The 24,061-nt window shown below is 37.1% G+C and overlaps 1 protein-coding gene across 1 annotated transcript; it reads left to right on the top strand.

Moving 5' to 3' along the window:
• The first annotated feature begins 76 nt into the window (after window positions 1-76).
• On the top strand, window positions 77-21,451 carry LOC140235739 (scavenger receptor cysteine-rich domain-containing group B protein-like). Its single transcript, XM_072315752.1, has 8 exons — window positions 77-81; window positions 5,142-5,239; window positions 7,278-7,601; window positions 10,763-11,089; window positions 11,711-12,031; window positions 12,574-12,891; window positions 19,032-19,372; window positions 20,978-21,451. Exons 1-8 carry the CDS (start codon window positions 77-79, stop codon window positions 21,449-21,451), a joined length of 2,208 nt encoding a protein of 735 aa, XP_072171853.1.
• Window positions 21,452-24,061: the final 2,610 nt, after the last annotated feature.

Here is a 24,061-nt window from a genome sequence, read left to right on the forward strand (position 1 = left end):
ATTGTCATGAATCCATTGAATAATCTGCTCGTTTTGTCAAGTTTTTCTGGGCATACCGCTCACAATATTGCTAAAGATGCAGTAAAGTTAAACGTGAATTAACGAGATGAGGAAAGTTCTAAATTCCTTAATGACACTTTCGCCATGTACTGCTTTCTGTAGAAGGGAAATCTTCAACAATCAGTGATGTAGGGCCTACGTCCCTGTTGTAGAAGGGTATAAAGAACTTGTACTACTTACAAGAAAAAAAAAGTTTTAAAAACACGGGTGTTTTTTTTTTTGTTGTTGTTGAATGGGAGGTACGTGTTGCCTTGACATTATAGACATAAAGAGCAATACTTTTCCATAATATCTGCATGTTCCTTTTTTATTTAATTGAAATAATCAGATTATCATTTTTCCTTAATATTCTTATTCATATTTATTTGTTTTTTTAATACTGTAGATCTTACTGAAGAATGGAAAGTACAAAATAATCACCACTGTTTGCGCTTACTTCATACGCCAAGGGCACCTAGCGCTCTCTACATGAACTTGTGCTCGCTTACAAGGGCTACCAGTGCAATATTTTTGTAGCTGAAGGTCTTGTTGTTTCGATATCTCTCACTTATACCCTCACGTATACGCATTGTTCCTTTGCGATCAGCTTGATTTTAGTTATGAAAAAAGAACGAACATCTTGTTCTATGATAAGATATTCAATATCAACGATTTTTTTTTTTTTATGCAGAGTGCATTTTTCTTATAAAAGCCAGCATAATTTCAGGGGACATGATTATGGTAATTTTGTGACTTAGCAGAATTTAGTATTCGTTATTACAGCTGCAGATTCAGAGTGAAAGATACATAAATGTATGATCCATGGAACTCATTCAAACACTATATTGATTGTCACATTAAACAAAAGAATGGTTCGAACTGAGCAGAAATAAATATTCAGTGTATGGAGACTTATTCGTTGTGGGTGTGTTTGTGTGTATACCTTATGTATGTGTTCATATCAACTGCATTCGGAACATGAATCTTTCAATTTAATTTTCAGTATTATATGACAATATCTAATTTTGCTTTACATAACTTATTCTGTAGAGGACTTAAGATTTAACCCTTCACTTGCCGAGGATTCGGATGTAGGGTGTTACAGAAGTCTTACACTGCAAAATTATTATACCAGAACAACGTATCTGTCATTCAGGCCCCTCTATCAAGCAGGACATAAAAAAGGAGAAAAAAAAAAAACCATGACGACACAGTCATGACTATTTGCTAGGGCAAACACAGTTGTCGGACCCCCCAAACCCAAAAAAGGAAATGAAATAAAATGGCCTATTCTATCGTTCAATCAGCCGCGACAAACACTGGAGGCAAACATTTGGTACAATGCCAGGGTTGTACCGTCATGGCTGAAAATAGATGAACAAAACGCAAACAAAGACAGAGGTACAGAAGGGAAAAGAATGCTTGGCGTCTGTATTTCTTCGCTCTGTTATGGGTATATTATGCTGAAGTATAAGAGTATTCTTGCTGGCAAAAGCGTGTGCATTTGAACTACTGGCATGTATTATGCATGCATTAATGCTTAAGATCCTGCATAATAGCAAAAATATATATAATTATAATATATATATATATATATATATATATATATATATATATATATATATATATATATATAATGTTACTACAGAGGAATGCAACTACAACTGCAAAAACCGATAAGTCCATTTTGGAAGATTTTGAAGTACGGTCTATGTGATGAAGTACAAAATAATACCTTTTAAATGATATATTGGTCACTACATATAAAGGTACATTTTTGAAGTTATGGTGAAAAGAAGCAAAATGTTTTTTGTTATTCTCTTTATTTTCTTGACCTTTAATTATCTCCATTTGGCAAATATGGACTTATCGGTTTTTGCAAACAAACCATTCATAATGCATATATCAAGTAGCTTCGAAAAGCAGGTCCTTAAAGTCTTTGTAAATGCGATTTTTGGATAGAATACTAGGTTGTTTGGTGTGGTTACGTGCGCGATTCTCCTAAAGAATGGTTTTTGAAAAATTATCATTTTGTTTCCCTTTTAAATTCCTTCGCTTTCTGTGAGAGGTCATGTGAGTATGAAATTTCCCTTGCGTACCGCATTTATGACATGTATATTATAAGTTTAGATGTGGAATTTGTCCACATAATTGTCCAAATAATGAATTGAACTTCATCATTGAAAGATTGCAATTGTATGCATTTTCTATAACCAGAGGTGTACCGAACTTTTCAATCAAGATGTTGGCACTGATTGGTTAGATGTATAATAGTGAAGGGTTATAAGCTATCGTGAATATTCCGCATTTCATGATAAACGAGATATTTCTCAGAGCTTGACCTACTAGTAACCGATAACGAATAACATTACAGTGAAGTTATTCTTCCTCGGAACATAATATATAAATGAAAATATGAAATGGAACGCTCATATACAAAATATATCTTATAATCTCGTAATGCTGGTATACTTCAGAAGTTAAAGAATTATGTCCCTCATAATATTTCATTTATGTTATATAATTCGTTGATATTATCGCACATTTCTTATTGCAACATTGTATGGGCAACTTCAAAAAGCCACATTGATAGTATATTACTTTTGCAAAAGAAAGCTATACGTATATGCACCAACTCAGGTTATCGAGACCATTCAGATCCTTTATTCGCAGAATTAAGAACACTTAGGGTAAATGACATTAATTTTTTGCAAAACTCACTTTTTACGTTTCGCTTACATAATGGTCAGTTGCCATCTTCTTTTTACTCTCTATTTCAGTTAAACAAGGAAATACATTCTTATCCAACGAGACAATCTGATAAGTTTCACTTGTATAATCCCAAAACAGTGATGGCTCTGAAATCTGTCAGACACACTGGACCCAATTTTTGGAATTCTCTTCCCTCTGAAATTCGAAGTTTAAAATCCATGTATTTTTTTAGGAAGGCTCTAAAAATTGTTATCTGAATATCTGTAATTCCATCGTCATTGTTAATGTATTATACACGAAATTCTTTCGTAGAAATATCGACGCAATTAATTTATTATGTAATAATGATTATGTAACCGACCATGACCTGTATCACCTGTCCACCTGCATACCTCGGTGAGAAAATATTTTTTCATGTCTTGCTAATCAGTGATACAGGTGACTTTACTTTGTATAAACCTTTAGCGAAAGCAGACAAACCTCTCCTTTCCCTTTCTCCTTTCAACTATCCTATCTCTATGCAAATCATCCCTCCCTCCTATTCTCCTTTCGATGTATATTATTATGTTATGCTACGGGGGGCTGCAAGCAAATCAAGTTACGCTTATTGTATGCTGTAGCCCCTCTGTATTATTCATTGTTGTATGTTTTGTTGTACTTTTGCTGTACATTGTACACAGGCAATGAACAAGAAAATACTTATATATATATATATATATATATATATATATATATATATATATATATATATAATATGTGTGTGTGTGTGTGTGTGTGTGTGTGTGACCGTGCACCTCAAAACGAACATAAAGTCGCACACCCTGAGTTTGCATGAGGAGTGAAAATAAGTGGAATGGGTCAATCTAGCCGAACTTGACTTTTTCATATTTTCTGAAAGAGCGGGTCTTCTTTTACATTATGCTAAAATTTGGTATCATAAACGGACAGAAAAGTGTGTTATTTTAGCAGTTTATCTCGAACATTTTTGGTAGAATAGTGTGATTATGTGCGTCTTAAGAATCCCTTTTTCATTTCTGAAAAACCTTGTCCACACTCTTCACTTTCAACTCTAATAACTTTTGAAAGAATAGTGCTACTGCTTTGAAAGTTGGCATTAATTATGAACAGAATGTGTTAATGAGGCATGCTTAATTTCAGTTTAATCTACTAATCCCTTCATTGTTGTTACTCTGGTGGTTTGCTTCCTGTTTTTTGTCCCATTCATCGCACAGCCAGCACGGTTTGGTAAAGATTAAGCGCTTGAATAGACACTGTACTTCAGAGCCTCTTTTCTCTGTTCACACTTTTCCTGAGTTTGTGCTTTCTTTCCAATATTTAGATAGGTTAGGAGAGTCCATTTGATTTGAGTTATACATCATTTTAAAGCTTAAAGTCTGCTCTTTCAGAATATGGTCTTAACTAAAAATTCATGTCTGGCGACTTTTTGTTTGTTCTGAGGTGCAGGGTCACACACACACACACACACACACACACACATATATATATATATATATATATATATATATATATATATATATATACATTGTCATTATATTTATGTTTGTGTATGAACAATGATGATACAGAAACCAATAAATCATATCAAATCAAATCAAAGTAATACAAGAGAATCCAACGTGATGCTCGTGAAATAAGGATTACTTCACAAAATACGATAATTTTTATTTCGTCTAGTGTAAAGATAGGGCAGTCTTTTACAAAAAAAAAGTAAAACAGCAGCTGTCCTTGCAGAAAATGAATGAAAGACAGCAGGAGATGGCTGAAGAAACATCAGCAGTGCTACACATATAGATCCTATAACACGAATGCTAGCAAGGTCACATTACAGAATGAAGAATGATTAAAAACGATGTCGAAATCATGACAAGAGATGAATGATTAAGTAGGTTGACTTTACGACGATTAATTATAAAGTATATATACATTTATGACAATGAACTCCATAGCCGCCAGACTTTTTATTTCTTTTGAGAATCTACTTAAAAAGTGACCCTAGAGGTCATACAAATTTGTTTGCATGGCTTATGTATGCGTTGGGTGGGAGGCATAATTATCGGCGTCATTTGCGTTGTACGTGCGCTATATCCACTGAGGGTGTGCTCTGGTCATTTAGGTTTCTAATGCCGTGTAGGGTTCAAAGTATGTTTGCAAAATGACTGGCGATACAGACCGACGACTTTCGATTAGACGACATCACGCATTTGCCATTTTGCTCTGAAAACCAGCGGCTTTTACTCTTGCATTTCCGAGCAATACTAATAAATCTCGCTGTATAAATCATAATAATATTATAATTAATATACCAAAACCTGCATTACTCTTTTATCTACCTTCCGATATCATTCTCTGCAACTGCAACTGGTTGTCAGATACTATCGTAGCCGTCTGCGGCCTTGCGTCACTATGGACGAATTCGCCATCTTGATACTGCTTGTAGGCGCTTTTGGATTCATAACAGCTGATTATGGTGAGATTTTTTATTTGCAAAAAGGAAAGTGTCGACATTATGCGTATCCTAATAACATTCTAAAGATGTATACGATTATGATTTGCATATATCATAAGTTAAGAAAAGGTATTTTATGATTTGTGTTCACAAACCAATGTGGTTTGTGCGTGTGTGTGTGTGTGTGTGTGTGTGTGTGTTTGAGGTTCAGTCATTTCCAAGCATGTCGCACTTTACTTATAAGAAATACCCTTATAGCGATTTACCATTCCGGCCTTTATTCTATTTTTGTTCATTTATATTTCACTATTTGAGTTGTTGATGATCGCATTTTTATTTGGAATCTTTGCATCTGCAGTAGAATATCATGTTACATTGTACCTAAAAGATCTGCTAGTCTGATCAACCATTGTCCTCATCTTTTATTTATTTTTATATTTTTAGTGGGTAAATTTACCGCTTTTTGGAGTTGTAGCCCTTTGATCGCATAGCTTTTTGCCGAATCGGTTGCAAAGAAAACATATTGACACTATATACATTCACACCAAATATTTTGCATCAGCGACAAAGAACAGCTAGCAGCCACAGAACTATTGCAACTACAGTGCAGATAATTACCACAGGTAATGCAGCCTTCATTTCTTTTTCTGCTTATCTTAAAGGGACATTCCAGACGAGTTTCATAATTTCACATCATGTAGTACATAAATTGACAACTCCATGCATAGATTTGTGGAATTTATTGTGGTTCTTGAGCAGAGAAACAATACTTTGAAAAACGTTAAACAAATTACACTGAACAAGGATGATGACATAGGAGGTTCACATATTTCAGAAATGTGGCGGTGTAATTTCATTACAATACCGCTTGCTTGCGAGTTCACCTGAGTATAATCTATGCATACCTTCTTCTTTTGTTCTGCTTCCTTGAGCCCCAACTCATGCATTCTTATGGTGACTCTGCCATGTCATCATCCTTGTTCATTGCAATTTGTTCTAAATTTTGAAAACATTCTTATTCTTCATCCCAATTATCACAAATTTTGAAACTCTGTCCTCAGTATAACTAATTCATAGTTGTTCAAATGTAAAATCTGAAAATTATCCGGAGGTTTCCTTTAAGGCCTAGATCTCTTGCTTTTACCAATTCCAATAGTGCTTCTGACACAAGTACCGTTAATTTTTGTCCTTTTTGATATGTCCAGCTTTCTTCGTGTTTAATAGAAACAACGCAGAGTATGTTCTTAGTAGTGATGGTGTAGGCTGTGGTTAAATCTTCGCAGTGCAGCAAGGGGGAGAAAGTGAAAATATGTTGCAGTAAATGTGACAATAAATACCGTCATCAGAGCATTCATTCAGATTTTTCTCTTTTGATTGAATTTTCTTTATTTGTGTAAATGAGATATAGAACAGTTCGTCCGTCCGTCCGTCCGTCCGTCTATTTATTTTTACACGTGATATCTGTTCAGGAATTCCTTATTAAAAACCAGTATCTATGTGGTGACCTTCATCAGTATTTCATTCTGACATACACAGTGTTTCGATTTGAAACAATAGGCGTTTTCACATCAGCCCGATGTTTCGAAATAGCGCGCTATTTTCTGACTTGGGAAGTAAAAGAAAAATATATATCTCGAGCTTGGATTTTTATCGGGCTGATGTGAAAACGCCTAATGTGAATGCCAGATGTATACATCAATGAATATATTTATAGTTCATGTATATTCCAGGCGGCAGTATAGAACCGATAAAAGAGAGCGTCCGGCTCTTGTATGCCTGATAATTTGGATGGATTTTTTCTTTCATTTCGTTTTGTCGTCTTTTGTGAATATCTATGACCTAGATAAAGAAAACGAACCTATAGCTACTGCGTGAACCACTAGCAAACGACGCTTTTTTTTTTCTTTAAGAAATTGTTTTGTGAATAACGTAAATGCATATTGTCCGTATGACTATGTGTTTTATTGCCTGGATTTACTCTATCCGTGGCAATATCTATCATTGTGTTGGTTTAGTATTTTTCTCTTTTGTTTGTAATTCTGGACTGTCTTATTTGCAGAAGGTGAAGTGCGACTCGTGGACGGTCCAATGGCCAGCGAAGGGCGTGTAGAAATTTATCACAACGGTGAATGGGGCACGGTGTGTGACGACATCTGGGATATCGACGATGCAGCCGTGGTGTGCCGGCAGCTCGGCTATCAAGAGGCATGGCAAGCACGAGGATCTGCTTACTTCGGGCAGGGGAGAACCGCACAGATCATATGGTTAGATAATGTGAACTGCACAGGCAACGAGCTTCAACTGAGTGACTGTCTGTCTGCAGCCTGGTCTACACACAACTGTCTCCATTCGGAGGACGCCGGCGTGAAATGTGGAAATCAAAGTGAGCATTCATTCTATAAAAATAAATAAAAAATCCCTTGGACTTTCCCCAAAAGCATCTCATGAGAGAAAAAAAAAATCAAATTTCTATGCCCTCTTGTTTACGTGCGTGTGTTAATGTCTTAAATCTGAGAAAATCTCACATTTCAGAATTTGACAAATGCAATATGATAGGCCTGATATATGAAGAGCTTCATAGAAAAACAAAAAGAAGAAGAACAAAATTAACTCCAGCTCTGATATGTAAGCAAAAGTTAAACCCGCGGAAAACTGGGCAGTAATAAGAAAATATGGAATGTTTTTAGTCATAATTGCAAGGGTTTTCCTTGACATACAAGTGAAGTAGGCCCTATAGTTTTTCAAGTGGTTTTATTTTGCTCTATCTGATGATGAACGTACTTGAGATGACTCGTTCAAAATGCTGCCTAACCCATTTCGCGACCACTGCCTCATTACTATGCGTATTCATTTATGCACAAACTGATTTTTGTTTATACAATAAAACAACACTAACGACACTCTAACACAGAAACTCTAAAGCAATCGACATGCAGATTTGCTCTATTTTCCCTCAACGTCATCATTACGTCTATGTGACGTCAGTCTGCACAGTCTTACTTTTCTGTCGGTCTTCAAGAAGTACACCAAAATGATTTTAGATAAAGAAGGAAAATATTATAGCCCACATGTTTGGCTTATTCTTGAAAGATCGTCTCGGAAAATAAAGCTAGAACACTGACAGATTAAAACTAAAAGATCAAGATCTCTTAATCCAATTTTAGATAATAAGTATGTGATCGTCTAATTTGACAAATGACAAATTAGAGAACAAAATGTCAAGTTACTGCGTAATTTGCTTCTTCTGACTTCAAAATTAAAAAGAATAATGCTACAAATGGCGATATATAACTAAGTATATATATACACACACACATATATATATATGTATATTATATATATATATATATATATATATATATATATATATATATTCATTTAAAGAGGGAAAACAACATAAGACTTTATCATTTATTTTTTCCACAATGTCACAATCTGATCTACATGTTACATTAAGAAAACGAAAATTCAGTCTTAATTGTTTAAAACCTAGTCAAAAGTTCTCTATTAAAATGTTCCTGCATGGGTCCCACTGACTATTTGTGACCGTGCACCTCAAAACGAACATAAAGTCGCACACATTGATTGTGCGTGAGGACTGAAAATAAGTGAAATGGGTCAACCCAGCCGAACTTGAGTTTTTCATATTTTCTGAAAGAGTAGGTCTTCTTTTACATTATGCTAAAATTTGGTATCATAAAACGGGCAGGAAAGTGTTTTTTTAGCACTTTATCTCGAACATTTTTGGTAGAATAGTGTGATTAGGTGTGTTTTTAGAGTTCCCTTTTTCATTTCTGAAAAACCTTGTCCACACTCTTCACTTTCAACTCTAATAACTTTTGAAAGAATAGTGCTACTGCTTTGAAAGTTGGCATTACTTAGGGACAGAGTGTGTTAATGAGGCATGCTTAATTTCAGTCTAATCTGATAATCTCTTCATCGTTGTTACTCTGGTGGTTTACTTTCTGTTTTTTTTTTTTTTATGTCCCATTCATCGCACAGCCAGCACTGTTTGGTAAAGATTAAGCGCTTAAACAGACACTCTACTTCAGAGCCTCTTTTCTCAGTTCACACTTTTCCTGAGTTTGTGCTTTCTTTCCAATATTTAGATAGGTTAGGAGAGTCCATTTGATTTGAGTTATACATCATTTTAAAGCTTAAAGTCTGCTCTTTCAGAATATGGTCTTAACTAAAAATTCATGTCTGGCGACCTTTTTGTTTGTTTTGAGGTGCAGTGTCACATTTATACTGGACAACACGTGTCCTGCAAAACAACTAAGCGTGAATCATGATAATAAGGTCCTTGTTCATTCGTACGGAATTTATACCAATATAGACATCGATAGATGCACGACTACGACTGCAATTTCTAGCATCATATCGACCCCTGAGATTTCTTTGAAATTAGGAGACTTTGAGACATTGTTTAATGCATCATGTCAATACTGCCCAGGATTTTATTTTTTTTTTTTAGATTTATTGTCTTCTTTATAAAAGCAGGGTTGTCCCATTGCAAGCCGCAAGGCCTGCTTTCCAAGGGAGCCCTGCTGTAACAAATCACATTTATGATACAATAAAATATATACATAACAATCATATGCAAACATAAACAATAATACATTTCATAAAAGTGGAGATCCTCTGTAGATAGATAAAGCGAGAGAGGGAGAGAGAGAGAGAGAAAGAGAGAAAGAGAGAGAGAGAGAGAGAAAGAAAGGTGACAGAAAGAATACATGTGTACAACTTTCAAAGAAACGAGAAATTAGCTACTGCTGGTAACCACCTGGATGTTGCGGACATTGCGTTTACATAGGGGCAGTGAGGTGGAGGATTTGATAAACACAGGTAGTGAGTTAAATAGCTTCGTTGCTGTGTATGAAAAAGACTGCTTTTATACTCGGTCTTGGGTTTAGCTAGATACAGTTGGTGCATGGAGACTGATCTTGTAGAGTATGGATTAGCTCGTTGTGGTAAAACTCGTCTTAGATATTCAGGAGCAAGGCCATTCAAAATTTTGTACATAAATACATTATAATGTATGAAAGGATGAAATCAGAACAGTATTCAGGTCAATGAGATTTCTTTTTTCCAATGACGTCTGTATGTACTACCTTTTTGAAAGAAAGTAGTAGTCCATTGTACTCTTAATAACAAAGGAAATATCATTTCCCATTATCAAGAATGCATAATAATGTTTGAGTAGGAATGGTATGAGTATTTGAAATGTTAACATGATTTTGCTTTGTTCATTCATCATGAAGCGGACACAGGGGCGGATCCAGGAATTCCGTTAAGGGGGGGGGGGGGGGGGACTCAAAGTATTTCTGGTGCTACTTCCAGATCTCATGTCATTTTTTCTTTTAATTTATTTTGTTTTAACAACAACTAAAGAAGGAGTGAGCGCCCGATGAGCCCCCTCTGGATTCGCCACTGGAACATGAATGTGTTTTCCTCTTCTTGATATTGTTATAAACTGTGAAATGCTAAATGTGTCAAGAAACAATTAATCGCTCCCGTTCTGTTCGCCAACCCATGTTTCCCTAGCATCCGAGGGAGATGTACGGTTGACCGGAGGTTCGAACCCAAGAGAAGGTCGCGTCGAGGTCTTCTACGGCGGTCAGTGGGGGACCGTGTGTGCAGACTCATTCTGGAGCAACACGGACGCGCAGATTGTTTGCCGTCAACTTGGGTTTGAGGATGGAACCAGCCGCATTGGTTTTACGACGGATATTAGTATCCCGATACTTTTCAGCACGGTCAGCTGCATCGGGTTCGAAAGCAAACTCACAGACTGCTACAACATTGATTTTGGATTACAATATTGCTATCGGTACGACACTGCTGAAGTTACGTGTGAAGGCGGACTGTATGGTAAGTAGCAATTTTGGTCCGACGATATCCATGATAGGATCGTTTATCCATGCTGCCCAACATAACAGAGTTGGAGCGTTTTGGCGTCCCGATTCCCAATCATAGGACCCGAGTTCGATTCCCGCCCAGTGCTTGTGCCCTTGGACGACATGTTTGTACCCCCATGTCTCTCTCAACCCAAGTGTATAAAATAGGTACCTGGCAACGTTAGGGTAATAACAATGAAAGGACTCTTTGTTGAAACAGCTGCATAACTGCAGCGGTTATCCTGGATATAAAATACTTATTATTGTTATTATTATTGTTATTATTATTATTATTATTATTATTATTATTGTTATTATTATCATTATTATTATCATTAGTAATAGCAGTAGTAGTAGTACTACTACTACTACTATCATCGTTATCATCATCATGCTCATTATTACGTAAAATATTATAAATGGTTCAGAGGTGTCAAACTGCCGAGTATACTATATCCGTGCGCAATTTTTTTTTTGCTTATTCCTAAACGTTTGACAGACTGCTTTAGATCTTCTCCTTTCAATTCAGAAGAAGGCTTATGAAGTTAAATAACAACTTATGTAACTCTAATTTTCGTTAATTTCTTATGAACAGGTGATGAGGGAAGCATCCGACTGGTCGGTGGTGAATACGAACAGGAGGGCCGTGTGGAGTTCTACTACAACAACGAGTGGGGCACTATATGCGGTGACCAATGGGGGTTGCCAGACGCCCAGGTCGTCTGTCGTCAGTTGGGCTACGTCGGCGTCATCGACTCCAACGTTTACCATGGGAGTGGCAGCGGTGCCATCCACCTTGACGAAGTGGCATGCCTGGGCTCCGAAAGCAGTCTGGCTGACTGTACTCACCAGGGATGGGGCTCTTATAGTTACTGCGGTCATACTCAAGACATTGGAGTAAGGTGCAGTCTTACAGGTAACTGCATGATTATTTTGATTGTTTTTGGTATTGCTATCGTAGATTTTTTGTCGCCCTTCCACAAGTCTTTTCTGTTTCTCCAGATTTCAGTTTTATCAAATCTGTATTGATAAGATATGAATTTAGATCCTATAGCGTAAATTATTTACAGTTCGCGAAAGAATTGCTTATTCAAATTCAGCAAGTAGTCAACAGATAACAGAGAAGAAAGCATTGATTTCCAGACGTCTGGGCTTGGGAGCAGAGAATCAAGAAGTAGGGATAAAACAGGTTTCACAAGTACACGTCAGCTTTCATACAATGATTTATGCGTCCAAGTTTTGGAATATATCTTTTGATGGTGCCGTCGACGCACGGGTAGCAATGAGCATCTGGTAGTTGTTTGACTCGTGTTCATATCAGACTCTGGATGCGGAGCGTAGAAAATGTAATTACAGGTGATCCTAATACTTTCCTATAACCGTTGGGCCCCTCAGCTCAGTTCGTTTAGTTTCTCCTTGATCTATATACCTGACTTTCGTTGCAATTTTCTCAAGCAGAAGATGAGGGGAATGTCCGGCTAGTCGACGGGTCCTCTTCCCTGGAGGGGCGCGTGGAGATCTACTATAATAATGCATGGGGGACGGTGTGCAACGACCAGTGGGACTTTACCGACGCCCAAGTGGTTTGTCGTCAACTGGGGTTCGCTGGCGTCGATGACCACGAAGTTTATTTTGGCAGCGGCGACGGTTCCATCCACCTCGATGACGTCGAATGCCTTGGTTCTGAAAATAGGCTCGTCGAGTGCAGTCACCGATCTTGGGGCTCCAATAACTGCGATCACACTGAAGACGTGGGTGTGAGATGCAGTGTCACTGGTATGTTCTCATGATAAAAAGATCGTAACATCAACAATGTATCAACAATGTTGTGCATTGCCAAAATAGTCAGTAACTCATGTGCCACTTTCGCACACCGACTCAGTCGACGGTGTGCCAACTAAAGCATAATTCTGCTCAAACGGACAAACCCGCCCAAACTGATTGATAGATCGCCAAATGCCACGGCAAAATGAGAGCGTTTCTCCTGAATCCGTTCCTCGCGAATCCGTTTGTTGCGACACGGATTGTCGCCCCTACACGGATTGTCGCCTCCTGCTCGGGGCGACAATCCGTGACGGGCGTTGGCGGCACGGATTGTCGCCCCCTACACGGATTGTCGCCTGGCGACAATCCGTGTAGGGGGCTGGCGGCACAGATTGTCGCCCGCCCTCGAAGCACATTTTGCTGGGTAATATCGTTCTGGACATAATCATTGAAATACTAACACATAACTTACATGGCTACATCCATGCAAACATGCCATGTAAAAAGTCATGGTGAGGTTTCAAGGAAGTGTGTATGTGCGCGTGCACATGATAATTTAGTGTCCGTTTGTGCGTGTGTGTGTGTGTGTGTTGTGTGTGTGTGTGTGATATGGAAGAATGTGTTTATACTGTCAGTTTTTTTTTTTGCGTATGTGTTTTTTTAGCTGCGCGTGGGGAGGGATAACTAGTAAGCTGTTGCTGGCATAAACGTTGATATTGATTTTATCAGCAGCTTTGAATTTGATGAGTTTGTTTGGCAGATTTGTATAATTATGAATTCGGAGTGGAGCTTGCGTGCGGGCAGATGCTGCTTTTCTGCATACGGTCCATTATGTCTTATTTATCAACATTGGGAAATCGTTTCATCAGGAAGGAATGTGGTATCGGTTCGGGTGTGCGTCGGTATGTGGGAAGGGGGTTACATTTCGTTATTGCAAAAGTTTGTTACTCTGAAGGCTCATTCGTCCGAAGGCTCATTCGTCCGAAGGCTCATTATTCCGAAGGTTCGTTATTCCGAATTTTATTTTTGGATCAACAAACCTCTAGGTATAGGGAATTGTGTGTTTCGGATATTAAAATGAAGCCTCGGAAAAAACGAAACTTCGGAATAACGGAACCTTCGTGTGTGTGTGTGTGTGTGTGTGTGTATGTATTTGGGTTGGTGAATGTGGGTGTGGGATGATTTAGGTTTTGTTTAATCAGGGGTTGGTGGGTTGGGGATTGGATTTGAAGAAGGATAGTTATAAATGGTATGACAGATGTTGGTAGGATTTAATATTTAGGATAGATGTAGGCCCTAGATTTGTTTCGGATGGGGAGGGGAGGGGTGGTCGGGTTTTTTATGACTGATTTCATTCTAGATTCGTGTAATGTATTTGTGGGTTTTTTTTTTATGTATATGCCCTTGTAAGAAAGAATGTGCTACATGATCCAAACCAATGTATTCAAGGAATATAGGTTTGGTAGGGCCCTACATGTCAAAACTTTCTCGTGAAGAAATTGTTAGTAGGGTTGGTCTATAATCGAGTTATCTATGTTGAAGTGAGATTATTTGTGGTATAAATTGACAAATGGATTTGTTTCTGTTTCGAATTGCCATTTGTAACTTTTTTTTTTCATGTTACACCCAGAATGAGTCGATTTATGAATGATTTGAATGAAATCAATGAATATCAAGAAAAAAGTGTTGAGTTGGTTTATTTGCATTATGAGGATTTGTTTGAGTGTTTGTTGGTGTTTGTTTGTATTACGTATATATGTACTATTAGCGGTGTGCAATGGCAGTTCGTTTGTGCTAAAATCAACTAACGATTGACAAATTTTTTACGGCGTGTGGAAATTATTCGCTCATGCATAAAACATGCCAAACCTATTCTGGGACAAAGAATAGTGGTATGGACGTTCTAGTTTGTAAGACTGATGGAAGAAAATGACTGCAGTGAAAAATGAACAAAGACAAATAACATTTGGGGAGGGTACCTCCCTCGTATGTATTTTCTCTCGGTCTCTCTCTCGCCTAGCCTGCCTCCCCGCTGATATTGGTTCACACACCCATACTATTTTTAGATCAACGCTTGTGTGAATTTTTTAAACACGTGCTCATACACTCTGAAGGCGTTTGTATTGCCACAGTAGCGCCGCTATATTCCACATACACACGTAAGCATACAGGCACACGTATACACACAGACAAACAAACCACTACCACTATGACCACCACACATGCACAGTTTCTACATATTGTATTATTATACTCCAAACACACACACATACACACACTTACACACACACACACACACACACAACAAATCATACACATCTTATATCATGCAGCTCACAATACACACACACACACACACACACACACACGCACACGCACACACACACACCCACCCACACACACACACACACACATACGCGTAACTTACCAGTCATACCCATCCCACCAAAGCTTAACACCGGAGGAACCACCCCGAGCCCGGGGCGACAATCTGTGACGGGGCGACAATCCGTGTCGCAACAATTTTTTTTGCCAACACGGATTGTCGCCTTCGAGGTCAAAAACTGGGAACTGCACAAGCGTCACGGATTGTCGCCAGGCGACAATCCGTGTAGGGGGCGACAATCCGTGCCGCCAGCGCCCGTCACGGATTGTCGCCCCGAGCAGGAGGCGACAATCCGTGTAGGGGCGACAATCCGTGTCGCAACATCCGTTCCTGTCGCATTTGCTTGCATTTTATGTGGCGATCGAATATGAAACGGTGTTCCCTACTGGATTTGCATGTAAATTCTAAGTTTCTGTCCTTGCTTTTTTTGTGTGTGCATGGGTCATGGATCTGCAACAGATGTACTTTTCATTTTGAAAGAAAACACTGACAGATTTGTCATACAATTTCCATCAAAGCAAATAAGTTTGGTATTTTCTTTACAACTTTGCTCACTACATGTCCAGTCTAACTGACATCTATAAAAGTTACATAGATATGAAAAAGGGAACTATTGTGGCACACACGGAATTTCCACTCTCAAAGTTTTCGCGACAATAATCTGTAGGAAAATTACGCCATTTCGCATACTGAATTTCAACCCTAAATTCTCTATACATTAGGATGTAACAAACAAAAACAACATTAAAAAACCGCAATACTTAATTGCTTACAAAAGCGTTTCATTTCATTTCATTTCATTTCATTTCATTTCATTTCATTTCATTTCATTTCATTTTATTTCATTCTCCCTTTTCCAACAAAACACAACACAGTATGAATTAGGTTATCATCACAATCGTATACACACAACTAACAAATGATATCAAATGATACAGTAATAAAGTAACATATGTATACGCAAAATAATACAAGACTTTGTTTCAGTTGAAAAAAAAAAGGAGAACTGAGAGGTCCACTAAAAAGCAAGCTTGTAGATTGTGAACCACTCAAGAAAATCTAACTAAATACTTATTTGTATATGCTGGACACAAGTATGATTTACACAAGACGGAAACAAACGGGAGACACACAATAACATGACACGACTAGACAGAAAGGTAGAAAATGAAAGGAAGGAAGGAAGAAAGAAAGAGAATGCCTACACGCTGATCAAAGAAACGAAAGAGAGAATTGAAGAGGGAATCGAAGAAATTCTTTAAACAGCCGGTGGTTGCATACAGCTGTGTAGAAATTATAATGGCTATTTCATAAATTAATGAATTCAGAAATCAATTGATTGATGGTTGGATGATAAACCCTGTGGTTGTTGGAACTTGATTAATAAAAACGAACATCAGAGAGGGTTTAACAGAAGGATTTCAACTTACGCTTAAAGGAATACAAAGAAGGAGAATTTTTCATTTCGCTACTTAATGAATTCCAGAATCTAGGGCCTGTGTATATAAATGTATTCTGAGCCAATAATGTTCTCAGAAGAGGTAGATGAAACTCAGAAGATTGTCTGGTGGGATAATTATGGAAATTGATTCCTTGCAAACATTGAATTGAATATACAGGGAAGTGCATTTGTGTTGAAATTAAACATAAACTGTCCAAGTTGAAAAAATACAAATCTTTGATTTTTAAAATCTTATATTTAGTGAATAATGGATCTGTATGGGAACATGGCGGGACACCACAAATAACACGAAGTGCCTTTTTTTGTAAAACCAGTAATCTATCTAGTAAAGTTTGATGAGCGTTACCCCATGCTAAAAGACCGTAGTTACGATAAGGTAATATTAAAGAGAAATATAACGTCAGCAAAGAAGACAATGGAATATGAAACTTAAGTCTATTAAGGATTCCAATATTACGTGATATTATTGTACTTATGTTAATAATATGAGGCCTCCATGAAAATTTATCGTCTACTGTAATCCCCAGGATTTCATGGAACACATATGTTTCATACAAACACATATGTTTCACACATATGTTTCAAACACATATGTTTCACATACGTTTCATGGAACACATATCTTAATTTTTTCCTGCTCGATATCGAAACATTTTTCGAATCTTTCCCCGTGTCTATCACGTCTATGGAAGCCGGAATGTTTAAGCCCTAAAATTATGTCGTATTCACATTATCATTCTCATGTCAAAATTGCTATTAGAGCAACTATATAATGTGCAGTATGTGGTTACTTGTTCTCATTTTCTCACACACATAAATACGTCGGTTGAGAATGATAAGGGCGTTAAGTTGCCACAAAACCCATAGTGTTCAAGACCACTTAAAGCCCTTCTCATTCTCAACAGACGAATATGTGAGAAGAATCTTCTGTCCCCCCCCCCGAATATTAGTAGTTATTCTCTTTTGTTTATCCTTACTTTTGGTCTTTACTTGTTCCCGTGCTCCTCATCATGTTCCTCACACTAGACATTTTGTTGGGACCTACACTCGTGTTTCTCTTTGTATCCTTTACTTTGATTGAAAATGGCACATCGACCGCTAAATATTATGTTTGTATTCCTATTTTTTATGTATATATCCAAGCTGGACATTCTGTATTATAATTGTTTCGTTATGTGCCATGTAGTTTTCATCGAGAAATACGAAAATAAAATTGAAATTGAAAATTAGATAATGTGATTAAAGGCATTCAAGTTTGTACTCTAAAAATATCTTTACGCCACAGAAAATTAAAGAGAAATGAATTATCATGAAGAATTTTAATGCTAAATGTGAATTTACCTTTTTATCAGTTTAATACTCAAAATATTTTATCAAAAGAAAAGATTGTTAGATTTGCACATTAGTATGAATAGAGCACTCAGATATTACTAAAATTGATTCACTGGTAGAACGGCTTCTTGGGAGCTTGTTTACGGTATATGCTGTGAACACTTATGAAGTAATAATGTTGAAAGTGAAAAAAACAAACAAACAAGCAGAGATGGAATGAACAAGCTTAACATAGATTTCTTCAGGTTTATTTTGTTTTGTTTTGTTTTGGCGGAGATTCAGTGCCCTATCTTCATGAACGTAAGGAACATGATATCATCCAAATGTGTTTTGCATGTATTACTTTGAATAGTGCATTCAACATTTTTTCATAAATTTTATCAACTCTATCCAAAGCGTAAACAGGTGGCCAGACAGGATTTTTCACTACATCTAGCTCATGGCTGGTGGGTATCTTTTATATGGGTAATAAACATTCATAAATGAGTGGTGTAATAATGCAGTTTTAGATCCAGAATCCATCACAAAAGTAAAATCTGCATGACGAGTAACGCGAAAAGTCATCCAATAAGGTATTGATCTGGACAAAGAAGAAACAAAATTGGATTGAAAAGGACAATCAAGATTTACCAGTAACGACTGGAGACTCAAAATATTAAAGGACAAGTTCACCTTCATATACATGTGGATTGAGTGAATCCAACAATATTAGTAGAACACTTCAGTGAAAGTTTGGGGAAAATCGGGCAATCTGTTCAGAAGTTATAGTAGTCTTCTCATCCAGCCATGACTGAGCAGAAACTTCAAAAAATCATAACTTTTGAACGAATTGTCTGATTTTCCTCAAATTCTGATGTCTTCTACTGATATTGAAGCATTTACTCAACCCTCGTGTATATGAAGGTGAACTTGCCCTCTAACCTCATTTCTAGATTACAAGCTTACAATGTTCATTGTATCCGTGGTTCACAGATAACGAAGGAAACCTCCGACTAGTCGATGGCCTCTCCGACGAAGAAGGCCGCGTTGAGATCTACCACGACGACGAGTGGGGGACCGTGTGCGATGACCAGTGGGGATACGATGAGGCCAAAGTAGTCTGCAGCCAACTCGGCTTCCCCGGTGTTGATGATTCCTATGTTTCCTTCGGCAGCGGCACCGGTACGATTCACCTCGACGATGTCTCATGCCTGGGATCCGAAAGCAGGCTGGCCGATTGCACTCACCGGGGGTGGGGCTCCAACAACTGCCAGCATACTGAAGACGTTGGAGTGAGATGCAGTTATAGAAGTAAGTTTGGTTTTAAAACCTCTGTGGGTTCAAAACATCGGAATAATCGCATACGATTATGTTATAAAGGGAATGTGTGTGTGTGTGGGTGGGGGTATGTAGGTAAAGGCTCCGTCGGTGTTTAACCCCATAAGGGCTCAAACGCCACACAATCATTTTTTTTTTCAACAGTTCGTATCTTTCTTTGCTAGTGAAAGAAAAAAAATGCCCGTTTATAATTGGTATAATTTTGTCGTTTACATCGTTGTTAAAATAGTTGCAAAGTCATTCAAAGTACCTCAATTGAAAACACATTTGACTTAAACCTGATGCTCAAATAAGTAACACTTTTAGCTCCAAGTAATATACATGTTTCTCCTAGATTTTTTGCAAAGAATTGTCTGTTACTGTCTAATTAGACACTAAAAACATTGCCAATATACTCTCCTTTCATCTTCATTGTAGCTATCTAGTAGCTATAGTGTGCACTTACAGATAGCTCATTTTGGTAAAATGTCGACCACATCAATAACAACGATGAGAAATAAATAGAGGGTGAAAATCACAAAGTCGAGAAGTCAAAGAAGATGAAAAAACAATGAAGAGAGGGGGGTGAAGAAGGGACATGGCACACCAGCAACAAAGTGCATTTGTGACCTTAGAGTCTGCAACTGATCTCCCACTAGAAAAAAAAAATAAAGATTTAACGTAAAATTAGGACTGAAATTATGACATTTGATAGAGGAAATGTGCGTTAAATATGAAGTATATACCTGCACAGGCATTGCAATTTGAAACCAAATCAAACACAAAATGCAGAAAAAAGCGTACAAACACAACAGCATTAACACATACGATGCAGTGATTTTCGGTGGACTGGCATTATGTCGAATTGAGATGAAAATATTTTGGCCCTAGAAGATTTCGCGTTTATAGATATTAGAGGCTGATTCCTTTAAAGGGAAGACAAACCCAAAGAGCAATGTGGATTGTGTAAAAGCAGCAAAATTAGTAGAACACATCAGTGAAAGTTTGAGGAAAATCGGACAATCGTTGCAAAAGTTATGAATTTTTAAAGTTTTGGTGTTGGAACCGCTGGATGAGGAGACTACTAGAGGTTATGACGTATGAGAGGACCACAATATAAAGGAAATATAAAAGGAATTCCACAAAAATTCACTTTTCTAGCAAAATGAAAGAGTTCTTGACTAACCGCTTTCAGAAAGCAGGGGAAATAAGTGGTACCCCTAACATATGTCAGTATCAAGTTGATGGAATATGTAATTTTCATGAAAAATGAATTTTCATTGAATTCCCTTTTTATTTTCTTTATATTTTAGTCCACTCATACGTCATAACCTCTAGTAGTCTCCTTACCCAGCAGTTGCAACACCAAAACTTTAAAAATTCGTAACTTTTGCATCGATTGCCCGATTTTCCTCAAATTTTCACTGATGTGCTCTATTAATATTACTGCTTTCACTCAATCCACATTGCTTTTTGGGTTTACTTTCCCTTTAAGATCGTGACACTTATGATGTAAGTAAATATCAATATAAGCACATATTAGTATACTCTGTATAATCAGTAGGGCGTACATAAGGGGATAGTGCTCTGAGTTATGCAATTCTCTTGGTTTTTGTCTGGAGATGATTGTCTTTCGTAAGTTTTTGACGACATGGCTTTGTTGCATTTTTGTGTGCTCTTTTTCAGCCTCCAGTGGCCTTGAAGCATGGGTCATAGCTATCATAGTTGTTATTTCCTTGGGAGCCTTCATTACGTTCAGCTGCATTGTTGTTGCTGCGTGTGCGTCGGCGAAAAAGAAGAGCAGCGGTTCGCAGAATAGAACCACGGTGGCGGCCTTTACAGTGAGCGGTGGAAATTATCCGTCCGCCGCCGGACCTACAACAGTACATGCTTCATCGGTCTATCCGACGCAGCCAGCTACAGTGAATTTCTACCCACCGCCTCCTAGCTACACCACCGTCATGGGGCCTGCGGCGTCCATCCCTCCAATCGGCAGCCAAAATAACGTACCGATGGCTCCTCATCCCCCCATACATCCATCGCAGGCAGAATCAGATGGGACTACTGTATCTAAGCCTCCCGAGATTGCCAAATAGGGCGATTCACTACCGACAAGTCTTACAAGAAAAATAATGCGATCTGACGCGTAAAATCATGGTCAGAGCAAGTTTAATACCCAGTCACGCGTAAAGATTCTCCGTTTTGCTGTTCAAATGAAGAGCAGCTATGATTATTGACTAGAAATAAACATTACAACATAATGATTCAAAATGTTTGTTTTTTTTTTTCAATTCGAAGTCGACAGATTACAATGAAATTGGAAATTAAAATCGTGTTTGAGGATGGATCAAATCGCTTTCCCTTGCCTATGCAAATTTAATTCTCACCAATAACAAGTAATTCATTAGGATTTTGAAAACGCTTTAATTTTGCAAATTTAATTGTTGTTTTGTCTTTCGTCGAGCTGTTTGTATATCTATGATTGTTTTACATATAAAGCAATGTAAAAAAAAAAGTTTATTTTAGCGTACTTTTTTAATCTAAAGAATCTGAAAAACCTCATTGCACTTTCTTTGTAACAGATATTGTCTCTATGTGAAATTATGACGAATACAACGAGTGAAATAATTGCAATGGTATTTTGCATACGAGGAATCCATAGTGAAAAGAAAAATATACATTGATTATAATTGGAGAGGGTAGAAGGTACAACTTACATTTATTATCAAGTGAGATGTCAATATTGTACAATAAGTATACCTTTGATCTTGTCTCATTTACTAATGCAATTAAATGATGTGGAACACTGATGTAATTACTTTAGTTTACTTTCATATCAAGGCTTATCTTTCACATGAAATAATACAATCTGCCAGTGCATAGATGCTACAAGTACAACATCTGTAAATGAAAATAATTTCAAATGTAAATGTCTCCTTGTGGTTTGATTTATTCCGCCTACTAAATGTGACTGTGCATCACAAAACAAACAAAAAGTCGCACCCATTGATTTTACGTGATGACTCAAAAATGGTCAAATGGGTCAATCGAATCAATCTTGAGTTTTTCATATTTTCTGAAAGAGCTATCCTTCTTCTTCACTGTTTTTTTTTTGTTTGTTTTTTGTTTTTTTAGTTTGGGATCAAAACATGAATGGGAAAGTGTGTTTTTAGCAGTTTCTCTACAACCTTTTTAGGAGGGGAGAGTAGAATGATCAGGTATGTCTTCGAGGTCCCTTTTCATTTCTTGAAATCCTTTGCAAACTCTTCACTTTCAAGTCTAATAACTAAAAAAGGATAATGCTATTGCTCTGAAAGTTGGCATTAATCATAGACAGAATATGTTATTAGAACATACTCAATTTCAGCTTAACCTGATAGTTCTTTCATTGTTGTTGCTCCGGTGGTTTACGACCTGTGTTTTGTCCCTTTCATCGCACAGCTGGCACGGCCGGCTTGGTAACGATTAAGGGTTTGAAAAGACGCTGTACTTCAGAGCCTCTTTTCTCAGTTCAAATTTTTCCAGAGTGTGTGCTTTCTTTCCAGTATTTAGATAAGTTAGGAGAGGCCATTTGGATTGAGTTATACATAATTTTAAAGCTTAGAGTCTGCTCTCTCTTAGAATCTGATGTCCTTAAACTTAAAATCTATGTCTGGCGACTTTTTTGGTTGGTTTTGTGTTGCAGGGTCACAAATGTTATTATAACATACAAAATGGTATTTCTGTGGGTACCTGTGTCTGCTCTTGAGATGACGTCGTCTTTAGTTGTGAAACACAGCATTCAGTGTAAAGATGAATAACCATTGTAAATATGTTGCATATTTACATACATGCATATATACACATAATCCCATTGTATTTAATAATTTGAATATCATATAATAATATGCATAACTGTATATAAAAGAGAATTACCTACAATGTTTGGCAGAATGCAATTTAGACGGTTAGATATGACATTCAATTAAATGAAACAAACATATTCAAGCATGAAGCCACACGCAGTTTCACATGAAAGAGTAGTATCCAACTTACAACATGAAAAAATTCTACTAGCAACAACAAGAACTGTATCATCACTATCATTATATTCATTATCATTTTTGTTTCTACAAAGCTTCTATCAAAGCAAAAGCATACGTTTCCGAGTTATTATGATCAAGAAGGACTTAAACATGATAATTATGAAGAGTTTGTTTAACATATGAAGAGTTTGTTAGCAAAAACCGATGAGTCCATTTTTGAAGATTTTGAAGTACGGTCTCTGTCATAAAGTGCAAAATGATACCTTTTAAATGATATATTGGTCACTACACATAAAGGTACATTTTTGAAGCTATGGTCAAAAGAAGCAAAAATTTTCTTATTATTCTCTGTATTTTTCTTGACCTTTAATCTCAAATATCTCCACTTGACAAATATGGACTTATCGGTTTTTGCAAACAAACTCTTCATATATAAGTGGGAAGTGAAGTAAAGAAATCCTTACTCTACAAGCAATACTTCTATGTAGATTCTTCAGATTTCGCACTTTCAATTGTCTTAATTACTGTATTCGAAATTGCACCCATGCAATTTTTGTTGTGTTTGTGGTTTATTTTGCTGAAACATGGAATATGGAACAATAAAAAACAAAAGATAAAAACGGGAGAGAGAACGAGTATGAAAAAAAAAATCCGAGATATAAAATATGAATAGACTTCCTT

Source organism: Diadema setosum, chromosome 12 (genome assembly GCF_964275005.1).
Source record: "Diadema setosum chromosome 12, eeDiaSeto1, whole genome shotgun sequence".
Classification (NCBI taxonomy): domain Eukaryota; kingdom Metazoa; phylum Echinodermata; class Echinoidea; order Diadematoida; family Diadematidae; genus Diadema; species Diadema setosum.